General features: G+C 35.0%; 1 protein-coding gene across 3 annotated transcripts in view; it reads right to left on the bottom strand.

Annotated features, from left to right (window-relative positions):
- The window catches only part of MIA3 (MIA SH3 domain ER export factor 3), a 32,669-nt gene extending 9,806 nt beyond the window's left edge, over positions 1–22,863 (bottom strand). The window contains exons 1-18 of one of the 3 annotated variants that reach the window (XM_039341644.1): positions 22,548–22,863; positions 20,475–20,608; positions 17,361–17,447; positions 13,807–16,630; positions 12,132–12,404; positions 10,743–10,882; positions 7,880–8,011; positions 6,960–6,981; positions 6,073–6,161; positions 5,726–5,806; positions 5,548–5,637; positions 4,294–4,365; positions 4,029–4,133; positions 3,295–3,417; positions 3,011–3,113; positions 2,098–2,153; positions 1,918–2,008; positions 866–1,004 (exon numbers count right to left, since the gene is read on the bottom strand). In XM_039341644.1, coding sequence (XP_039197578.1) covers positions 866–1,004; positions 1,918–2,008; positions 2,098–2,153; positions 3,011–3,113; positions 3,295–3,417; positions 4,029–4,133; positions 4,294–4,365; positions 5,548–5,637; positions 5,726–5,806; positions 6,073–6,161; positions 6,960–6,981; positions 7,880–8,011; positions 10,743–10,882; positions 12,132–12,404; positions 13,807–16,630; positions 17,361–17,447; positions 20,475–20,608; positions 22,548–22,692 — 4,706 coding nt within the window. In that variant the 5' untranslated portion in view covers positions 22,693–22,863. The remainder of the gene's footprint in view (positions 1–865; positions 1,005–1,917; positions 2,009–2,097; positions 2,154–3,010; positions 3,114–3,294; positions 3,418–4,028; positions 4,134–4,293; positions 4,366–5,547; positions 5,638–5,725; positions 5,807–6,072; positions 6,162–6,959; positions 6,982–7,879; positions 8,012–10,742; positions 10,883–12,131; positions 12,405–13,806; positions 16,631–17,360; positions 17,448–20,474; positions 20,609–22,547) is intronic. The other 2 variants (XM_039341643.1, XM_039341646.1) reach the window with 2 other exon arrangements.
- Positions 22,864–24,018: the final 1,155 nt, after the last annotated feature.

The raw sequence follows: 24,018 nt of genomic DNA, 5'->3' as shown, positions 1-24,018 counted from the left end.
ATAGTAAATTAGTAACGCTTAAAACAGGATTTGGATCTTTATAGATGAAATGTTATTGATGACTGCTTTGATTGATTGAATTCTATTCAGAAACATATTAATTTGAATATGTTATATTAATACAAGGGAAATAGGGAGGGAACTTTTGATGAATTAACCTGAGTTATATATGTATGAATTTGTTGTTGGATGATTGATTCCCCTACCACCACGTTGTTTCTTAAGCATTTTGATGTAAAAATTAAAAAACCAATAAAACTTGTTTAAAAAAAAAGAAAACACCTCATCTTACTTTAGAAATCTGAAACTTCTGTAACAAAACTTCAGAGCTGTGATTGTCACTGAAGAAATGGTAAAAGCACAGTGCTTAAAGAAACCCACTAGCCAAAAAACCCAACCCTGTTTAAACATAATAAAGGTATGGACAAGTTTTGGGTTTCATATACAGGATACGATTTCCCTAATGAAACATCTTGAAGGCACACCTAGCAATTCTTTCTTACTACTTCATTAGGTTTCCTTTCTCTTGATACTGCTAATTGTCCTTTTGTAATGTGAATATGTAAGCGTTCTATTGAATGTATTAATTTTAGAAACAGTTTATTCTGCAGGATACCAAACATAAAGAAGTTTTTCAATGGATAAGTAAATATTTAAATATGAGAGTGTGCTTGCTTTCTTAACAATTGCCATGTGAGGTTGCCTCCATTTTTCCAGGACTGCTAGCAGGTATGCATTAACATTATCACTCATGCCACCAGTTGAAAATTGCTGTAGTAGAGGCTAGGAGTTGATCGCTAGATTGAGGGAATCACAGTTTAATTATATTATATTATAGTCCCTATGGTGATTTAAAAATACTTACTTTTGAAGTGCCATTTCTTTCTGCTGATAAAGTTCATTGAGAATCTCTATTTTCTGGTGGAGCATTTTACATTCACTTTCTAGCTGAGATTTTACTGTCTGTGTGGAACATGAATCATGCTCCAGCTTCTTGATTTGCTCTGCAATAAAATAAATTACATAGTATTACTTCATTCTTTATAAGCTTTTAACACTTTTTATGTGGTCTGATGTAGCAACACAAAACACTATTCCAAGAATGAAGCCATTTAGGAGCAGATTTTTTTTTAAAAAAAGATAGCAGTCCTCAGAAGTGAAGTATGGATCAGGGAAATGAGGAAGAGAACAGAGAGGCAACATGAGGCTTATATTAGTCAGAATATACATATACACATCTTAAAAGTAGATCAAAAATATAAAATTGACTTATGCACAGCCCTTCTTTTTACTAGGCCCATATTCTTGTTTGAAGAACCAGTTTGGCATAGTGATTAAGGTATAAGGCTAGAAATAGGTTGAATTCCAATCCTGCCTCAGGCACAAAGCCAGCTGAGTGACCTTGGGCCAATTACTACTCTCAGTCTTAGGAAGGAGGCAATAGCTAACCACTTCTGAAAAACCTTGCCAAGGAAACTGCAGAATCTAGTCTAGGCAGTTGCCAGGTGTCAAAAACTGACTCAAAGGCACAGAATACATTCTAGTTTCAGGATAGCAGGCAGGGCAATACTTGAAAACCTTAGAATTTGGAAAAAAAAAGAAGATAGACAATCTGTTGCCCTCCCTATTTTTTGCACTCCCTCTGTGGAATCAAAATGCAGGACCCGAAACAAATAATCAAGGCTCACTCAGAACTGCTCTGCGGTAAGAATTGCATTTTTCTGGGTTACTGGATATGAAGTCAAAACTAAGAGATAGCTAACCTAACAGCTATAACTTCTATTGTCATAAAAAAATTATGAACTGTTAAGAAGTAAAACCAAAATCTAAAATCAGGATAGACATTGTTTGTCTCCAGAATGAAGCATAATACTTTATTTAAAATGATAATTTTAAACTCTTATTTGCTGAACACACCTTCTAATTCATGTCTTGCTGCTACTTCATCATTTAGTTTGGAACGCAAGTGATCTCTTTCTTCTTCAATGATAGATAATGTTGTTTTAACCTGCAAAAGGTTAATGAATAGGAAGTGATGAACTATGCTATAATATAAACATGGGTCATATTGATTAGGTAAATCAATGTGTTGTATACCCTTGAAACATCCATCATTTGTTTAATCTGAGCCTTCATCTTTTCATTCCTGGAATCTAAGGAAAGAAAGACATTATTTCATTGTGTTTAACATGCAAATAATATTTTCAAAAGAGAGATCACAGATAATTTCTTATAAAGTTTCATTTTGATCCAATAATTTATTTTATATACATATATTTATATATGTATATACACATATCACATATTATACACACAAACACACACATATATAAAATCATCATACAAATTAAACATTGCTACTAAGGTAAGAAAGGAGTATGGCAATAGAAATTCAGCTAGTTATCTTGCAAATTATATTGCAAACTAGAATGTCAGAAGCGCAGTTATCTAATAATTCATTAATTGTTAGTGATTTTATTATCATTTTGCTTTTATCTTTATAGGCCCCCCCAAGTTCTTATGACCAGGGTAGTACAGTATAATAAAAAAAACTAAATATATAATAAAGTATATGATACAATCTAAGTGCTATTGCTAATACAACATGCTCTCTATTTGAGTCCTCATTCTTCTGGGGATGGTAGGGAAATCTGGAATTCTGAGAATAAGCCATGCTACTATCCAAGAATCATCATTTCTACAGTCATATTTGTCAAAGAGAAAAATAGTTGTTTAACAATTTGTAAACATTATTTTGAACCAAGGTTGTTTGGAATGATGATTATCAGAGCCAGTTAGTGTAAGGAACTCAAGTCAAGGCAGAAATTATATTGTTTTGAGAGACAAAACATGTTTTCCCCTTTAATTAAAACCACTATAATCAATATAAGATTTGTTCATATAGTGGTAGGCTCCACTATTATTTTAACTATTGCTCAATTAACTATTGTTCAGAATTGGGCTTTGTGCTAGTACCACGTAAGAAATCTATCTTCTGAGTTTTAGATACCTGAGATCTCTCCATTGGCCAGGTCATTTCCTTCCTGTTTCTTATCTTCTAACTCAGAATCTGCATCAAGTTGTTTCAGCTGCATAATACAGTTTGTCAAAACCTAAAGAAGCAGAAAAAAACCCAAAAGAAATAGAATATTGATATATATATACATATATATATATATATATATATATATATATATATATATATATATATATATATATATATATATATATATATATATATATATATAATGATACAATCATAAATAAACTACTGGATAGCTAGGCTGAATTTACCTCATTTTCATTTTCTTTATAGGCAAGTGCTTCTTCAGTGTCTTTCTGAGACTTCTGATATAATTTTATCTGTTCACTGAGCTCACCATGCCTTTCGCTCCAGCCCTCTGCTTCTTGCAGCAGCTAAAAATATAAGTTAAAATTTATCAAAATGTATCTTTCAAAACAATCCTACATGGTTCACATGAAGTGCTCAGTGAACTACTGCAGGCATCTAAATATTCACATGGCTTAAAACAAAAATCAGATTTGAAATGCTTTTCTTTCACTCGTATTTGAAGGTGTGCATACACTCATGTGCACTTGTTTAACATTTGTGAATATAAACAATACACCATACAATAAACTAAGCAGAGGAAAATAATGGATATAATGGCCAGTTTGGGTATTTGACAGCAAAAGCATTCTTAAAATATAATTCCGAAGAAATATCAAGCTGGCATTAGAAAACCATGTCTTCCTTTAACTGCAATTCTCCACAGAGGCTTGCCCTCAACTGCAATAGCCTTTAGTTACTTGGACATAATGTCTGTACAGCATTTCCCTATATCCATAGTTTGCTTCCTCGACACGTCTCAATTACCATCCAAGGCTCACCTTTTCTTAATTGCCTTATGGCATTACTGGTATTCTCAATGAAATATATAACATTCAAGTCATCAGCAAACCTAACACACAGGCTAGAATATTCAAAAAGGTAATTTATTAGGAATAATTGAGTAAGCACAACTCACTTGCTCCTTACTCTTCCTCAGTCTCGTATTTTCTTCTTGCATGCGATGCAGTTCAGATTTCACTTTTTCTTCACTTAATTTAGCTTCATTAAGAGCTATCTGAACCTGTATCAATAATTCGACATCTGAGATACAAATCTTTAAAAAAATTCACATTACCAAGCACTGATTCCGCAAGAATTTTATCTGCCCAAACTTTAAGTTTATAGATATTGCTTTTAATAGTCATAAAAGCTGCTTTAAGTTGAAAATCCAGATGCTTTACCTCAGAGAGCTCTACAGAATGCAAGGTAATGACTTCTTGGAGTTTCTCCAAAGACTTATGTGCTTCCATAATCTATGCAAATAGAAATAAAAAACTATCACGTACATTGTACATAAAGTCAAATTCAGTTAATACAATAACAGATTTGTCAAGATTTTTACGCACATATTTTTGGGAAGAGTTAAGCAATCTTTCGGATTAATACCAGCCAAATTCCCAATTATGTACTAGATTAAATCAGACAATCAAAATGGTTATAAATCCCCAATATAGATCATTTTAGAAAGAGCATCCTTAATTCAACGAAAGGCTTAAAAAAGGCTCTTAGTTATGCCTAAGAACTGACTAGTTTCAGTGTAAAAAATGATAACATAGTTAATATAGAGCATTGGATACAGATAGTCCCCAACTTATGACCATAATTGAGCCCAAAATTTCTGTTGTTAAGACATTTGTTAAGTGAGTTTTGCCCCATTTTACAACCTTTCTTGCCATAGTTGTTAAACGAATCACTGCAATTGATAAGTTAGTAACCCAGTTGTTTAGTGAATCGGCTTCCCCATTGACTTTGCTTGTGAGAAGGTCGCAAAAGGTGATCCCATGACCTTGAAACACAGCAAAGATCATAAAGGTTATGAATCAGTTGCCAAGCAACTGAATTTTGATCACATGATCATGGGGATGCTTCAAAAGACGTAATTGTGAAAAATAGTCATAAGTCACATTTTTCAGTGCCGTCAATAAACGGTCAATAAACAAACTGTTGCAAGTTGAGCACTACCTGTATTATTTTTTACTAGCTTCAAACAAGAATGGCTCTGTTTTCTTACTCTCTCTCACAGTACCTGCCAAGCAGAAATAATACTGCCTACTTGACAGGACTATTAAAATGATTTACATAAATTCCAATAAACACTTTGCATATTAAAATACAGTATGTAAACATAATATATATTATGCTTTAACAAAATGTGTATGATATTCTTATAACAAATCAATAATCTGCAAAGAACAAAAAAGAAACGTTTAGAAAATTATACTATCCTCTACAAAGCATATCAAAAAAATATACTACAGTACAAAAGCAGACTGTAAAATCAGTAAAATTACAATAATATATATGAATTGAGTAAATATCTGAATATTAGATCTCAGGATAGAGTAGAAGCAGGAGCAAAAACAAGAGTTGGGACCTTGTTCTCCCTAATGGATTCCAAGACTGATTAAACTCTCTGTGGCAAATAAATTACTTACTTCTTTCTGTTTCTTCAAACTGTGTTTTTTCTCCTCTTCTAGCATGGTGTTTACATTTTTCATTCTGTTATCCAGAAAGTTATTTGTGTCCTGTAACATATGTGATATCAATTGAACTGAATTGAATTCCAATTCTTTAACACCTACACACACAACAAAAATCATCATTCCTACATACCTTAAGCTTTGCAATTTCCTCTGCAAGACTTGTATTTTCTTTCTGGCCTTCCTCCACAGCTTGTTTTACCCTTTCCTTTATCTAATCACAATGCGGAAATAATGTAGTAAATAACAAATAATGGCCTATAATCCCAACTTTTCTTTGTTACTTGACAGTCTCTACTATTTTTATTTTATTCTTTTAACATTTAAGGTTTTTAGGACAGTTTACTTACCTGCTCAGTATTACAAATTATGATAAATTTTAGATTAATCAAAAGTAAATAAATGCACACAGAAAGACATTTATACTTATTCCAGGTATTTGTCTCATGTCACAATTCAAAGATATGAATGCATACATACCTTTTGATCATATTCTGACAACTTTTCTAATATTTCTGTCTTTTCTTTCAGAAGAGTCTTAATTTTTTCTGCTAGCTGTGTTTCTGTCACTAAGAGAGAAAAAAGACAAATGTAGAACAATTTGTTGCAGAACTGGAATATTTGCTATTATACCTCAAAAGCTGACCCATGAATTTCCCGTATACTCCTCTCCCACAGCAGTAATTTCATCACTGGAAAACAACAGGCAATTTCCCACTATGAAGCATATCATTTAAATGTACAAATCTGTTTGGTATTTTTAGATGAAAAATATTGATGGGGAAAATTCTACAAATGAGTAATACAGTAATGTTTCAAACTGATAAACATTCCTGTGATGGCTTTCTTTCAGAGTCAAAAGGAAGGTACTTCTCACTGTGAGAACAAATTGGCCAAAATTATAGTAAGGTAGTGAAGATAGTGTATTTAGGAATTTATTTGGAAAGACTGAGGCAGAGAGGAAAAAATTGAATTTTGGAAATAATAAATATTCAGTAGTTAAAATGCTGAAATTACATTAATGTTTCTTAAGTCTCCTATTCTCAGCTCAGCGGTCCAAAAACTCTACAGAAGAAAAAGAGTTTTCTCCAAGTGATATTAATACAGTGCAGAAAATCAATATAATACAAATAAACAGGACAGTGCTATTTGAGAAATAGAGAATTGAGAAAGAGTTAAGATGTTTTGAAATCCTACATTTTCTCTGTCATTGACCTACAACACTGAAACAGAAGTTCATCATGCCCAAATAACATCAAGTACACATGACAGTACAGCATATTCTATTACTTATAAGCAAGCAATATTAAGCAAGCAATTCCCCCCAAATTAATCACAGTACAATTTTTAAGGGCAAATTTTTTTACCTTGATACATTCTACTCTTAACCTACAAAGAACCAAAAGAATAAAAATGTTATAAAAATAGTCATTTTATTAATAGAATTTCAACAATAAAAATCAAGTGCTGACCAAATACACTGCTTCCAAGACAAGTAAAAAATAAACTGCTTCTAGCGCAAGCATCAAGTGACATAACACATCTAAGCTGATTCTAATTAAAGTTTCAAGTTCAATGTCTTACTAGAAAAACAAGTCACAGGTTTGATTACTCAATTCTTATATAGGAACAATTCAGTCAACATTTTTTCACATACACACATAATTTCAAAGCTTAATTAGAGAATTATTCAAATTATATAATAAACAAGATAAAGATTAAATGATTGCCCAAATTTTGCTCTCTCAAATTGAAGTTTAGTTGCCTCTCAAACAATTTGTCACTGCCTATATTGTAATTTCAAGCTGAGCACTTTAACAGCAGCATGCAAACAGATATCCTCTTTCACATTAATGTCTTATAAATAGCCACAATTTACTGTTATGATTTTACAACCTCAGTGTTATTCTCTTCCTTACAACAATTGGTTTCCACAGATAATACACTCACCCAAATCAGTTTATCCTGAAAATTCAGACCAATGCCCAAATTATCAAAAATGAATGAATTAAATATACCTTTCTAATTACTATTTCAAATTTAATCATAAAAGCAACACCAAAGCTAGCAGACAAATGTCAACAACACATTTTTCAGATGAATGAAAAAGATGACCTAAGTATTTTATTAATAGCACATTTTGAATATATTTATGTTTTGCTTCTAGTGATAAAACAAGGCATCAACTGATATGCAAAGATTTATAATTCACTGCTGAAGTTAATTATCTACTCTATTTACTTGCTTTAGTTTACTTATAAACAGGCAGTTCTGAAAATTTACTTACAGATAGACAGGTTCTCCAGAAGAAAATAGCAAGTGTAGCAATTCCAGCAAAGGCAGTCATGATAATGGGCTCCCAAGGAAATCCATGGAAGTCAGGGCCAGGCTGCATGTTTTCAGGTAGTGTTGAAACCAGCTAAAAAAAAGTAAGTCTCTACATTTAAAATAATTTAAATATATGTTTAGAAATAGCAGGATACTACTATGAACATTTCATTTAAGAAGGTTCACTCAAATTAATTCCATAACTTTCCATTATGTTTATTCCCAAAAGCCATAAAGCCAGAGTCAAGTGTATTCACAATGCTCTGTTGAATAACAAGTTTCAACAAACAACACAAGGAATTTTCTCCAACTCTGAATTTGTTTAGAACAATTCTAGTTTACATTTTTTACCATTTTTATTATTATAATTATAGTCAGAAGATCAGAAGCTAATGGTAATAAGTTAAGGTCAATTACATTCTAGTTTTTTTATTCCTGATGATTCACATTTAGAATCTAACACGTCATAGAGTTTGAATGTATTGTTTCATCTTTGTTATATAATACACTATGTTTTAAAAATGTGCACATAGTCTAGTAAGTAGGTTTGTAAGCATAGCTCATGTTTGCCTTATTTCCCCCATCCATAATCTTGAAAAAAAAGATTTGTTGTAATATTTTCTTTTTGCTCCATGGTAAGATGCTACTAAAAAGCACCACAGCTAATTAGTTTACCAGTTTTAAGACTAAAACAGAAATATAAGACACTGCTGCAGCCAAACTTACATTTAAGTAATGTTAATGCTATACATAATGTACAAAAACACAGATGGAACTAATTTAAAGTATTTTTTCCTGAACTTCCCATGCTTACATTCTATGCTTTCAGATGGATATGTGTACTCTTAAAAAAGTTGCAATCTCTGACAGCTTCCTATACTTATGCTACAAACATTTTATGATCCAGATGGTTATGTGTTTACGTTTTCCTTATCTGAAGTCAAGCTACAATTATATCAAGTTTGCATAGTTCCACCAACATTAAAAATTAGAACTAAATTACCAACACAGAAATTCATGCGTAACTAACAACTTTTACTCCCTTCAGCATTTGAAAAAAAACAAGTAAGAATACAAACTCTTCCCCCCCCCCCAAAACAAATCCCACCTCTGCTTAGCACTTAGCACTTCAATTTACCCAGGGCCACCTACAGCCACAAATCTATCCCTAAAGTATAAAGTACATCTGGCTACCTAGTAGCTAGAAGTGGAAAGCGACTTAATGGCACAATCTATCAAAGTACGAAGCCAGCATTTTGTTCTGGCAGTCTTTTTTTTTAAATTACTATGTATTTGTTCTGGCAGTTTTTTTGAATAAATAAATTACTATTTATTTCGAAGACAAGAAGCCTGTCTTTTCCCAGCAGCCCGACTCGACTTTCGCTTATTTCTTCGCCGAAAGCGCGGTTGTTTTCAGTTCACTATCCTGACAACAGCTGTCTTCACCAGGCCCAGCCGCCCCGTTCAATATGCCCCCCTCGTCCCTCGCCCCCGTAGCTGAGGATATTTGGCAGGCAACCCCGCTCCTCCCAGAGCAAAGACCCTTCGGTCCCTGTCGATCACTCCTACTTCCTTTCCTCACCCACAAAAGACGGTCCCTAAAGGAAGCATAGCCCCGGGAGAGCGGCCCCTGGAGCAGAGCGGCGCTACTGTTGCTGGAAGGAACAACGGATGCCATGGAGAAAGCAGCCTGCGACGAGCCTCTCGCTCTCCTCCTCTCCCGTTGGTGCAAGAGCACCCCTACCTTCCCGGCTTCTGTTTCCACAGGGACACGTCACCTCACCGTGACCCCACTGCGACCCCTCGACGTCATCGGCCTGTGCCCGCGAGTCACGGTTGTAGGTCCCGGAAGCAGAGAAGCTCAGCCGGCTTCGGACCGGAAGAAGGGGCAGGAGGAGCGTTTAAGCTCGCTAGTTAAACTAGCATTTGCTAAAAGAGTTGGGGGTGGGTGGAGGCTTCTGTTTTTGTAAGCTGTGGTGACAGGAAGGATCTCTTTTATAGAAGAAGAACCATAATACATTATGTGGGCTCTTCTGAACTCCTGAAAAACATATATTTTGCTTATTACGTAGCCAGCAAAATGAGGAAATGGAACTTACAATGCTGATTCTAGGTTCCAGATAATCTCCGGGTTCCAGTGTTCTAAGCTCAGATCTATTGACCCCAATGTGAGAAGGCAAAGCTACATGGACGTTCTCAAGTATGCGCTTAAAAACCCAGTAAGCTATACAGAAAGACCCACAAGCAAGCTCCAAAACTGAATTTTAAAGAAAATATCAAGTTGTTTTACATAACAATTTCCTACTAGATTTTAAAACTAAAAAATACCACACTATACTTTGCTTTTCTCCCCCTACATGTTTATACTTTTCTTCAAAGGAAGTGCCACTTTTACTATTTGAACAGTGTACAGACTAGGCTGCAAATATTGTGTGCATTTTAATTCTCTAACACTCTAGAAAAGGCCTGATACTAGGAAAGCTGGAAGGAAAGAGAAGAGGATGACCAGATGACTGGGTTCCCCCCCCCCCTTTCCATTCAATTTTTGATTGTTGGAGACTGCCTGGACAAGTTCCTTAAGTTTTTTTGACAAGGTTTTTCAGAAATGGTTTGCTATTGCATCCTTCCAATACGGCTTAGACTCAGAGAAAGTGATTGGCCCAAGACTCACCCAGCTGCCTTTGTGCCTAAGGCAGGAATAAAATTCAAGAGTCTCCAGGTTTTTACCCTGATGTCTTAACCAGGGAAATAAATTCTATTAAAGCATATGGGAAATTTTGGCTTTTACAACTACTATATGTCAAGTAAGATAAAATACTTACAATTTCTGTGATGGGTTGCATATTTTCTTTGGCTGACAGGACTACATCATCCAAGATAGAAAGAATATTTGGAGCAGCAGAATTTCCTTCTGATAGATTACTATCTTCTTGCATTGCATCATCCTTAGCATTAATTTGACCTTAGATTAAACAAAGATTTTGAATCTTTTAATGAAATTATTTTTATTAAACAATAATTTGGGAGCATCTTGACACAACTTGTAATAGTAATCATGTTAGTATGTAGAAGCCAACCAAAACCTTGTGGTTTATAAATGTTTTCATAAAATAAGTTTAGTTCATCAGACACATACAATATAAAAAATAGGCTACCTATTTTGAAGTTGTATTTTCACTGTTTGTATTCTGAAGCTTGCATAGCTGTTATTTTACTGTATCCTGAACTGTACATTTCAGTTTTACAGTTTAATCAGAATAGATGGTGAGGAATTCTAGAAATTGTAATTTACTAAGTTCAAAAGAATGATTGCCCATAACTCATTGAACTGACTTTTTAATAGATTTGAGTGACTCATTAAATCATTTTTAATTAGAATTGTATCTAAATTTATATTCAGTTGAACTATTAGAATCAAATTATCCTACTTTGGACATTATACAAAGACAAACGCTCTAGAAAAGGCCCTGATGCTGGGAAAGCTGGAAAGAAAGAGAAGAGGATGACCAACAGCAAGGCTGTCATTGCATCCCTGGAAGACCAGGTCAGGGAGAGATTGTCAGGGAGAAAATCTAACTATATGGTTGCTAGGAGTTGACAGTAAGTTGATGGCACATAACCAGTCAATTAACCTGAAAATAAATGTTTCTTGTTCCACTATCATGAGGCAAGTACAATGGACATCTAGCACTATTTACAGAAAAAAATGCTTTGATTTCACTCCTGAGTTTGTACTTGTCCCTAGCTATTATTTATTTAACTATAATCATTATATTCATAGGTTTGTACCATATCCTAAGCCATAAAACATGGCTAATAAACCACACTAACTAGGTTGTCATAATCTGCTAAATTGAAATCGAACAGCTCTATGACTTTGATATAACCTGGTTCATAGTAGCAACTTTTATCACTCTAAGCTTAGGGATGTCAAACTGGTGGTCTGTTGGCTGGATGCATCATGCGTAGGCCATGCCCACCATGGCTCCACAAAGCAAAAAACATTGTGATATGCCACAATACATCACGTGACGCAATCGACTTTGACGCCCATGCTCTAAGCATTTGTCTCTTTAAAAATGTACATACAGAAGAGGATGTCTCTCTCATAATGAATATATCTTTAAAAATAGTTGTTTCCTGAATTATAATCTTGCAGATATTTTTATATTATATTTTTGTATAAAGAAACAAGCTATCCTGAAAGTTACCTGTAATGAAATCCTTTTTAGCTCCCGATGCAACTGATCCAAAGACATCATCCACATCTGGCAAGTTTTTGTCACCCTCAGGAACATCCTTGTTTTCCATATTAACCACCATTCCAGTGTCTGTCAAAATGTTCTCTTCCTCTTTTGATTGATCCATGTGAACAGTTTCTTCTTTTTCAAATACCTGTTCTGAGTCTTGTACAGACTTTTGATCTGTGTCCTCCACCAGGGTTTCCATAGTATGTCTGTCATATTCTGTTTGTTTTTCATTAGCTACAGTAAATAGAGATTTCTATGTTAGTTATAAGCTTTTTCTTGCAAATGTATTTTAGTTATCTCTAACTTAGCATTTGAAGTTAAGCAGAATACACACATAGATATTAAAAGTACCTTTTCCTGCAAGAAATGTGCAGAAGTTGTGGGTTCTTTTTATTGTTTACATTTTCTGTTTCTCCTGCCTTTTTTTATCTTAAAACTCATGGCAGCAAATTTCTAAGTAGTCTTTGAAGCAGGTGGTGACCAGACCTTATTCAGCTATAACACATTTCTTATACTTTCCATTAAGATTATATTCCAAATTTCTAAAATATTAATTAAATATTCTGAAATTTTGGGAACAAAATAAAACTCAGAATTTATAAACTTCTACAAGGATTTTATCCACATTATTATTGTTGTTGTTTTCAAAATTTGCTTGGACATTCGCTTGAACATCTATTTTTATGAAAATATAATACTGAGTTCCAGAGTAAGGCACAATTTATTGCTAGGAGTGTTGTTCCTTTTGTAAAAGTATATAATAGATCCTCCAACTTACATAAGCTTAAAGTAGCCCTCAGGACCATTGCAATCCAGGTGCAAACTGTGCACCACACAAGGTTGCCACATGAGGGAAGGGACCAGCAGGCAACTGCATATGAATGGAGCTGGAAGCAAGTGCAATATTTAATACATTTTGAATATTTTTTTAAAAAAAGATGGGGAGCTAAGTGGAGTTCTGCATAATGGCACCTTTTATGCTAGTAGCAGTCCTGGTAGCCCTGAAATAATTGGGATTAATGTGTTCCGTTAATTTAAACTCCAAGAATGATTATGTTGGGATATTACTCAACATGTAAACAATTACAGAGCTGTGCTTAAATATAGTTACTTCATATCTTTAAAAATAGTTTCACCTGAGCGACTGAATATATTAATTTGAGTAGCAAAATATGTCTCGATCCCTCAGGGTTAGGGTTAGGGTTAGGATTAGGTCTGAAAAACGATTATAAAGTATAAAAATTGAAAATATTTTTTTATCTTACTAGAATTTGCACTGAAATAAAGACATTTGCACCAAGCCCTCAATTCAAACTGTAAAAAAATCAGCTTAAATGAGCTAATTTTCTGTTATTTAAATTTGAAAGAAATTGATTTGTCATATCATTGTTGTAATTTAATCAGATATAAAACCCAACAACTTTATTAAACACCATCCGTAACATTTTATCTAATCAAGGGATATAAAAAATTAATTATTTATTCTGAGATTACTATCAAATTTGCTTATAGCACAAGGGAATCTGGCTCTTTTTTAGCTCTTTCACTAAATCATGAGCACAATCCAAAATACGTTAAAAAGGGAATGGAGTTTATTTCCAACTAAGCATTATGGAACTGCAACCTTAAATCTTACCTTTAATTGGATCAGGGACGTCCATCCTTGATTTTGGAACAGATGCAAGTGGAACACTCTGGCTAACTGGAGAGTACTTTTGCCTTAATGAATACATTAGCTCTTGAATATCATCCATTAAAGCAGCTTCTTCATCAAACGAATCTGTTCCTTTAATCTCCTCTTTATTTTCCAGCTCCCTTGAATCTAAAATTTTGCTCAGAATATCCAGAATATTAGATTCTGAAGATTCAAGGATCTGATCCAAAGCTTTTTCAGTATCCTCTTGATTATCACTGTGTTTTTGAGCAAGCATCAACTCTAATTCCATGTCATGAAATAAATGCTCTATTTTGAAAAGATGCTGTTGTCCAAGATACTTTTTTAAACGTGCAATACGTTTTTCATCAAGAAACTCTTTCATTATAAGGAGCTGGGTCACAGACTCACTGTATTCTGGCTCTCTAAGTTCTTTTGTGTTTTCCATCATATCTCTGGAATCATATAAGTTCTGAAATTGGTTTTCTGAGTTTTTTGGCAGTTTAAGACCTTTTTCTGAAAAATCTGTAGGGAGGTGTTCATTTCTTTGACTGAAATCATAATCTCTGTCTTCTGGTTCAGAAACATTTAAGTTGCTTGGTATTAGTTTATCGTATATAGTTTTTTTCTCACGTGGAGACATTTTAATTTCAGACAATAATATTGACTTAATCTTCTCATTGTCTTCATTTCCCTTCATTTTACTCTGCTGAGAATTATAATTTAGTTGCACTGCCTCATCACTGGCCTCGTTAATTTCTTCTCCAACAACTTCTTCCTTAGCCTGATCAAGTATCATTGCTTCTTCTCTGGTTTCGTCAACAGGATTAGCAGTTTTTAAAATAGCATTATTTGGCATTTGCAGCGGAGGACTTGGAATATCAGTATCTAATTTGAAACTCTGGTCATCTATAAGTCGCTCCTTGGATACTTTTGCACTTTCAGCATTTTCATCTTGTAGTAACTCCTCTTCTATTTCTTCTATGAAATCATCATCTTCAGCTTCTAGATCTATAGATAGGAATTCTTCTGTGAGTGATTTTTCTGTATTTAAATAATCAGCTTCCATGTAATTAACATTATGTTGAGTAAGATTTCTATGTTGGGTAATTCTCTTAGATTTTTCTATAACAGTTTTTTTCTCAAACATTTTCTTGACACTGGTAACATCATTCTTTTCACTATTTAAATCCTGCATTGCATTTCCTTGTTGAGGCTGTTCAATAGGCATTTCCATAGTTTTCTCATTGGAAATATTTCTCTTTGCAGAGACATTTGAGTGCTTTTTACTACTGAAAGTCTTGTTTAATTCAAAATCTGCTTTATCTTTCTTTGTGTCATACTTAGTTTTTCCATCATCCAAATCACTTAGAGACTTATTCATTAGGTCTTCTGACAAATCTAGTACTATGTTCACTTGCTGATTATCTTTCTCATCTATTTTGCTCATTTTTTCCAAGCTATTGTCCTCACTTTTTTCTTCCCCTCTTTCATTAACTTTCATTATTTTATTTAGAGAAAGACCTTCTGGATCAACTTTGATATCTAGAGGTGGGCTTAATATTTCTTCTGTTGTTTTCATAGATGCCTTAGCTTGCTGGTCTTCTAAGTCATGAGGAAATGTACCCAAACTATGTGTAGAAGAGCTTGGCAGTTGTTCTTCACTTGTTCGCTCTTCACGTTTTTCATTCTTTTCTTCATAGTACTGAGTTGTATCTATTTCTCCTGTAAGGTCTCTGATATTTATATCATGTATCTGTTCTTTAACAAAATCATGTTCTAATGTTAAAGGATCATCTTCCGATGAAGTATGTGAATGGGTTAACACATGCTCAATATTTTGCTGTTTTCTAAATAAAGCTTCTTCTTCTCCTCTTTCTACTCCTGTTTGATCACCATCAGTTTTATCAACTATTCTTTCATCCTCACTGACATCTGCAAGAAAATTATTCCCTAAACGTGCAGAATCATCTTTTATTTCATGCTGCAGTTTTGCAGCAGTTTCCTCAGTATTATCATAATCATTATTACCATCATCTGCATCATCATTGTCATCATCACTATCATTGCTGGTTTCTGATTCAAATACATCATCAGACGTCAGCTTTTCAGCTTCTGGGTCTTTTGAAAATGTGATTTCTTCTTCTACAAATGATAATGAAGTAATTTCTTCTGATTGTGCCTCTGGTTCTTGCTGCTTCTCAATATCATAAGAATCAACGTCCAGTTCTTCCGTGAAGCTATCATCATCCCGTGATGTAACAAGGCTTGTTGTTTCATCATCAGACACAAAGGCATCTGCAGTTGAGCCAAATGTTGTTTTCAAATCTTCTGATCCTTCATGGTGTAAAAGTGTATAAGCAGCATCATTTTTATCTACATAATCTGATTGTTTAGTTTCACCCTGAGAGTTATGATTTTTGGCACTTTCATGTTTTGGCACTTTTAATGTTTCCTGCAGCATTTCTTCTGAAGGCTGATGTGCATTTTTGTCTCCCTGAGAAACGTCTGCCTCCTGACTTACAGCAAGGCTCTCCCCCTTGGAATCAAGAGCTTCTTCTATATTCTCATTCTTTTTTTGGAGAAACCTGCTGTGTTCACCATAGTCTTCATTGCCTTTTACACTTATTTTAAAACCACGATCAATCTCTGGATCAGCAGGCACTGTCCAATTAATCACTTCTTCCTTTGCTGTTTCCAACTCTGGTTCTTTATTTTCCATGTTTTCTGATAGTTTTAAAAGTTTGTTAACATCATAATTGTCAAAATCATCTTTGCCTCCATCAAAGCAAACAAAATCTGTTTCCTGAAAGGAACAAAAAAATCTCAATTTTTAACTATTTAACTACAATTTACATAAATTGTCCCTAGTGTCTAAATAATCATACTAGCAGTCAGAAACCCTTTAAAACATAAATAAGGTCTGTGCTGCAATCCTCTCATATTTACCTATGAGTAAAGGCCATCAAATTTATTCGGGATTTCATAACTATGCATTGTGTTAGGTTGCACAGAACATGAGCTATATTGAATTAGACTATATCAGAACTTATCTATCTTCAAGCTATAGATACAATCCTATGTACATGATGGAACTGGACTGCACTGGTTTATACTGAAGCAGGCAATGACGCCATTTAATATAAATATAAATCACAAAATCTGGTAATCAGATATAGTAGGAGCCTAACAACACCCTTCTTTTCTATGTCCAGTAAGGTAAAAAAATAAAGTTTACTGAATCTGCTGTATGGTTTCATATATATCTGATGAAAAAAAAAAGGACTGACAGTTGTTGAATCAGAGGGTTGCATTTTGTGCAAACTTCATAAATTAATAGAATTCTCTTTACCCTTCCTCTCCAATAGTTGACAAAACTAATTGCACCCAGTTAATGATTAACCTAAACAGAGATGAATACTTGATGAGCAGTTTCCTACTTTCCCCATCAATTATTCTTCTCTGCATCAATTGTCTGCATACAATTCTATTATGGCATGTAACTGGAAAACAACACACAAATTTAAATAACTTACATCTGTTGGTAATTCTAGCTCATCATGAGTATAAATATGATTTATTTCAAGTAAATCCTTGGGAAAATATCCAAATTCATTTCCAACCTATTTACAAAAATAAAGTAAAGAACAATGTAAGAAGAAAACTTCATATGCAAATTTATAAATTGGAGTCAAGTGTACATTGCTACAAAGGCAATAAATTGTAATAAATTGTAGTTATGTAACTATGGAATGCTACAGACACCATAAATATGGGCAGGTTGCTGAGCACCTAAAATGCTGTCATGTGACAATGGGAGGATACAGATGTTGAACCTCAAATCTGGATTGTAAATCCCTTTTCAAGGTCCATCGTAACTTTGAATGGTTGCTAAGCAACCAGTCATAAGTCGAGGACTAGCTGTAATCCTAAATTCATTTCACAGAGAGCTAGAGTTTTTTCTCAATAAATTTATAAAAAGGCTTATGCTCATACTATATTCTCTAGGTCAGTGTTTTCAAACTTGGCCATTTAAGATGTGTGAACTTCAACTCCCAGAATCCCTAGCTAGCATGCTGACTCAGGAATTCTGGGAGTTTTAAGTCCCCATGCCTTAAAATGGCTAAGGTTGGGAAATACCGCTCTAGATTTTATAACTGTTATCAGGAAGACAATATTAACAGTGGAGAATTGCCACTGAGATTAGATAACCTTGGCAATTAGATGCTGGCAGAGCACATTAAAAGTAAACACACTCTCTACAGATACTAGGTGTAGTTAGAGTGTGATTCCTGAATGTTGTCCTTTTCTGGTAATAGCTTTTATTATAGGAAGAATCAAACATCAGCAATTGACCACAGGAAATGTTTTATGACATATGGCATAAAATGCTATACAATAACTTTTATGTCATAAAATATTTTATGACAAATTTCAATTCTACTGGAGTCCCAGATCCTGGATTTTGGATGCATTCTGTAAATTAGCCAATCTGAAGTACCTTAGTTTAAAAATTGTTGCCCTATAATGTCCTGTTTTGCCCAGTGAAAGGTTACAGAAACAAGAGTTTTAATAGTATATAGATAGCACTAAGAGCAGTAGGACTTCTTTGGCACAGGAAAATAATCTTTTTAGTGATACAGTGAATCCCCTCATCTAATATAGCTGCCTCTATGGATCTATTCACCAGTGACTTATTAGTAAGAAAAAGTAGCCTACTAATATCTCCTTGACCCTCACTTGCAAAAAAAAGCACTTAATATAAGATGAATCATTTTGAACTAAAGTAGCATCTCTGAAAGGAATTCCAGCACCAGCCTAAGATAACAACTTATCATGCTAATCCAGAAACAAACAAACCGACCATACTAGAGTTAAAAATTATGTGTACCGAAGAAAATCCACAGATTATCACAGCAATTTGAGTTAACTAGTATTATTTTAAATATCACTTAGGCTATAACTATACCATGTTTGCAACAGAGAATTGTGTCCAATAGCACAATCATTCTCAACAGGTGGCATGCATGCCACAGGTGGGACTGAAGTCATCTATATGAGTCACAGAGTAATCTTTTAAAAGTCTTTAGCATTTGACATGGATGATAACAATGCCTTTAAGAAATTATTGGGGAAAAGAAGCTTATCATTACAACTTACTTATCATTACACTTACATCCTCAAGCTTATTTTAATAATATTTGAAATGTTACTATAATCAACTTTTTCAACTGAAATTAAGTACAGATGCTTGAATTGTTAAAATTAAACTTGCTAATAAGATGTTCTTCAATGTCACAGCAGGTTGATGTTTAAAAATTCTCTCTCATATAGTTTGCCATGCCAGACCATGTTATTACAATTATTATTTTAAATAATTCACAGAAATACAATTAAATAGAGTGAATTGGCAATGGCATTTTCTTTTTCCTAATTAGATGTTTCTTCAGATAAATTGATATTTGGTCACAGAGGGATTAGAGATATTTTCCTGAAAGGGAAATTTATCCATACAGAATCAGATTCAAGTCCATTGATCTGCATGGGTGAAGGAAAAGGAAACTGTTAACTAATTATCTAATTTGGAAAATGCCATAGAGACTATGTTTGGATAATCATATTCATTCCATAAATCAAGACATAAATGAGACATCTGTCTCTGCGATTATGTTCTTCAATCTTTCCCTCAAACCATAATACCTCTAATCAAGAATTTACCATTTTATCCCAACTTTGAAATGGTGGTTATTTTAGAACAAGCCAAAACATTAAAGCATAATTGGTTACTATCTGTAATGGTATGTGAGGATGACCTTGGGAACAATGCTTAGGGAAAATCATGTATGAGAGACCATAGCCCAGGCTGCATAATGGGCAGAGAAAAAGGCTCAGAAGGGATCTCCCCCAAGTTCTCAGGTTGTGAAAGAAACAGCAGGAAATTTCAACACTGATGTCAGTTTTCCTCGGTAGACCAAACAGGAAATATGACCAGAGGAATTAATTCTACTTTATTGTAAAGCTATTATTAATAGAATTTTTAAAGTCTGAAAGTACAAATTTCCTGTTGTCTCCTTTGCAATCTGAGGGGGTCCCTTCTGAATCTTTTTCATAGTTCATTATACAGATGTGGCCTCTCTTATCTGTTCTGTAGGCAGCATGTCCACCCCCCTTAAGTCATTCCCACATACCATTACACTATCCCAATTTGTTTACAATCCACTCACAGGTAACAGACTTCCTGGTTTGCTTTATATTTATACAAAAAATGCTAAGCAGAAGCAAGGTCATACTTTGAAACAATCAGCATCCTTGATTTTTCAAAGTCCTAGAAAAAACCTCCACATGGGATCCCAAAACCAAGCTATTTCTAACTGTTTCCTTTATCCAATTCAAACTTTGTATCATGCCTTAACTATTTTGAACTATTCATATCATGTCTTAATAGGCAGAGAAATCAAGGAATGGGTCCTTACAATACTAACAAACGAAGCCTTGAATTAGTTGCAGTTCTCCAAATATTTCTTAGCAACTTTTTTTGGTATTATAAGAATTTTTTTTAAAAAAGTTGGTGAACACAATTGAGTTTCTAATTGAACATTAATTAAAATACCATGTTCCCCAATGTTTGTAAAAACAGAAAGAAAACTTACACTTCCAGCCCAAAGTTCATTTGTTCTTCCAATTAATTTATAATAAACATATATCGATTCACCTTCTTTAAAATCTACAAAACGACAATCTGGACCTTTAAAATCCTTGACTGCTTTTCCTCGACACATTAACACTGTTGAAAGAAAGAGAGACAAAAATAAGAGAAAAGTAAAGGAACTCTGTCATTGACAAATAGTCCATCATGTTCACAAAAGAATGCCATGTAGCCTAAGAATGAAAAGCACCATAGTAATGTAGTGAAATTATGTTTTCATTATTTCCTACTAGCACAATGAAACCAAGTCCAGGATTTGTTGAAGTTTATGACAAAATCCCTATTTAAGTCAATAAGCCACAGTTGCAACTTAAATGAACCCACAATTAAGTTCCATCCAGACTAAAAGGAACTTGAAATATTAGATACGTTATCTGTTAACATCAGATCAAATGAATAACAGATTCAGCTGTGCAATTAAAGAACCACCCACTTACTTTTTATTTTCAAAGAACATATTTTTATGTACTTGTTACTTTCAGCAATTTCATGACAGAGACAGAAAAGGAACACAGAAATGAGAATCAGATACTGAAATTGCTTCTCATTAAAATGACTTGCAGAATTTGCAGGTTTGTTTACAAAAAAGGCACAAAATATTCATGTTTATTAAATGTACATGTAACACACTGAAGCAATGCTGGGGGGGAGCATTAAGGCAAACAGGTTATATTAGAAGTTTACACCCTTATCCAATGTTAAAATTGCACATTCATGCCCCGAGGTTCATGTAGGGCAGCACTAACACAATTGGCTTGCTGCCAGTCAGCATCCTGGTACAATTCAGGATGCTAGTTCTAAGCCTTACACTTCAAGGCATGGCTATCTCCAAGACTACCTGCTTCAAAGTGAACCTGCATATTCTGTAAACTCTGGGAAAGAAACCCTGCTGAGGGCCCCATTTCTGAAAAAATTCTGCCTGGAGGAGTACTGGTCTGCCATATTGGCAAGACATCCTCAAGGAAAATATACAGGAACCATTACCTGGGCAAAAAAAAGGAGTTAAACATGTTTTAAATCAAGAGAATAAGATGACATTCGGAAACAAGCAGATGCTTCCCTTATTTATTGGATGAGGAGAAGGTTCAACACAATTAGACTTGCAAGATTCTGATATTATAACCACTTTCCATAATAGTTATAACCTTTCTATGAACTTTATTTCCTGGTTTGGTCTACTAGTAAAAGAAAGCTCTGCACCAGGGCCTGCTTAATGGTGGTCTCCCTCCCCCCAACAACTTGCTTGCTTCTACATGTAATAATTGTGTATTCCACAGCTTCCAAAAGGAAAAAAAAAGAAAGCTTGTATACAGTATATTTGCAATATACTGTATATTGCATCACGGTTCCAATGCTTTTAATTTTTATTTCTGTTGAATGTCACTCTGAGCCACCCAGAGTAGAGTGGCATAAAAATACCATTAATAAAATGGCAATGGAGCCTCAAAAGTCTTTAACATTTGGTTAACAAAAGTCTTCTTCTATCACATCACAGTATCTCAGATGATAACCTGTCAAGAGTCTCTCAAAAGTAATACAGTACGAGATTTCTCAGGTTTAATTCCAAGCGATTTTTGTTTTAAGTCGGCTATAAATCCTGCAGTTATCAAATAAACCCAAACAAACAAACCCTAATTGCTTTAAGTTTTATAGCGGCCCAAACAAGACTTGATTGCTTTCATCATTGACTCCAATAAGTAGCACAGGAAAAGCCAGGAATGCTCAGCAAAAGGCGTCTTTCGCTCTTCTCAACCAGGCAAGGCGAGAGGAGGGATGCCCGCAGCTATCGCCTCCCTCCCCGGTTCCCCCATAGCCCCAACTTTGGAGGCAAAGCGCGGCTCTACGAAAGGAAGCAGAGGCTACAGTCTCCCCTCCCCAGCGCCCGCGAGGAAGGAAGCAGCCCATCGCGGCACTGCTTGACGTGGCCTTGAGGATGCCACAGGTCCAGCCTGCTTCAGATCTGCTGCGGCTCGGCAGTCGCAGGGACCCGGCGGATGCCATCCTCGCTTCTACTTACTGCTACATTCGGGATCGGCGCAGCGCTTGTATTCGGAAAACCGGCCGCCCGGTTCTCGACTGGCGTGACTGGGAGCCACCGGGATGCAAAGCAGCATTGCGATGAGCGGGAGCGCTCGGGGAAGACGCCGCCGCGCCGCAGCCATGTTTTAGTTGACGAGGGCTGCCGAGCTGGTGGAGGGGGGAAGTAAAGCAGACACGTCAGCAGAGCCGCCCGAGAGAAGGATATGGAGAAGAGGAGGAGCAGCAGAAGCTGGAGCCGACTCGGTCTCTCTCCCAAAGGCGGAGGGGATGGAGGCGCACCACGCCCCGGCTTCCCCTTCCGAGCATCCTCAGCCGCCCACCAAAGCCCAGAGGAAGGAACGCTGTACCTGGCTTGCTAAGAGGCATTCAACTGTTCATCCCCAAATTCTGCTGCTATTGGTATTCCAGATAGCTAGCTAGAGAGACAGACAGACACATAAACATACTCTATATATTCCATATAAATAAGTGAGGCAAGGCTTCCTCTGATATGGCTTACAAGCAATTTTTTCCCCATCCTCTATTATTAAAGAAAAGTTGTCTCATTGACTTTCATCACACATTTATAGGAGGAGAGCTATGTTACAGTCCCCGCAAAATTGGAAGTCTGTTAATAGTTCGACTAACAAATTTTACTAAAAGACAAGCTTTTGTGAATTGCAGCTCACTTCATCAGCTGCCTAAAGGTGTTAGACTGATGTAGAACTTAACATGTTGCAATTACTAATTTATTCAGTTATAATGTATCTCACATGTAAGGTGCATCTGCCAACCTGTTCCCATTTCTTTTCCCCAGATCATTTCAAATCCTATATCAGTTTTGCCCCTGTATGCATTCGATTAGTGAACTGCAGCTCACAGTTGTTTTAGTCAGAAAAGGTGCTACCAGATTCATGATTTTTCACTTGTCAAATAGTTGTGAGCTTAGGTCTTAACTTACTGAGCCCTGGGTAACAAGCCAGAGTCCCACAATTTATTTGGATTTGTTTGTTTCCCTCAGTTAAAGTCTCAAAACATGGATTTTATATCTGAGGGATCTCTCCCAAAAGAAAAATGAAAAGGGAGTGGGAGATCATTTTTCAGATACAAGTGGTAAAACAATTTAGATTGAATTCTGGGAGTTGAGGTCCACAAGTCTTAAAGTTGGCAAGGTTGAGAAACACTGACTTAGACTAAAAGAAAAGAGAGAAATCCATTTTTTTAACCTCTGAAGAATAACTTTTCTGCACATTGTCTAAGACAGTAGGCTGCAAGACAAATAAAGCCTTCTCCTCTGGCTTACTGTCTTTTATTAGTTTCTTGAAAGGATTAAGCAGGTGACCTCTGAAGATATGGTTGAGTGGAAAAGTACACAAGAATTAGTGTTGAACAGGAAAATATATTCATCCAAGAATCTGACATAAGAAAGCCAAGGTTTGTTGGATTTGTGTCCTCCCATGAAAGAAGCA

This window comes from Crotalus tigris, unplaced genomic scaffold (genome assembly GCF_016545835.1).
Source record: "Crotalus tigris isolate CLP2741 ecotype Arizona unplaced genomic scaffold, ASM1654583v1 scf7180000017771.5222438, whole genome shotgun sequence".
Classification (NCBI taxonomy): domain Eukaryota; kingdom Metazoa; phylum Chordata; class Lepidosauria; order Squamata; family Viperidae; genus Crotalus; species Crotalus tigris.
This window is presented reverse-complemented; position numbering and strand designations above follow the sequence as displayed.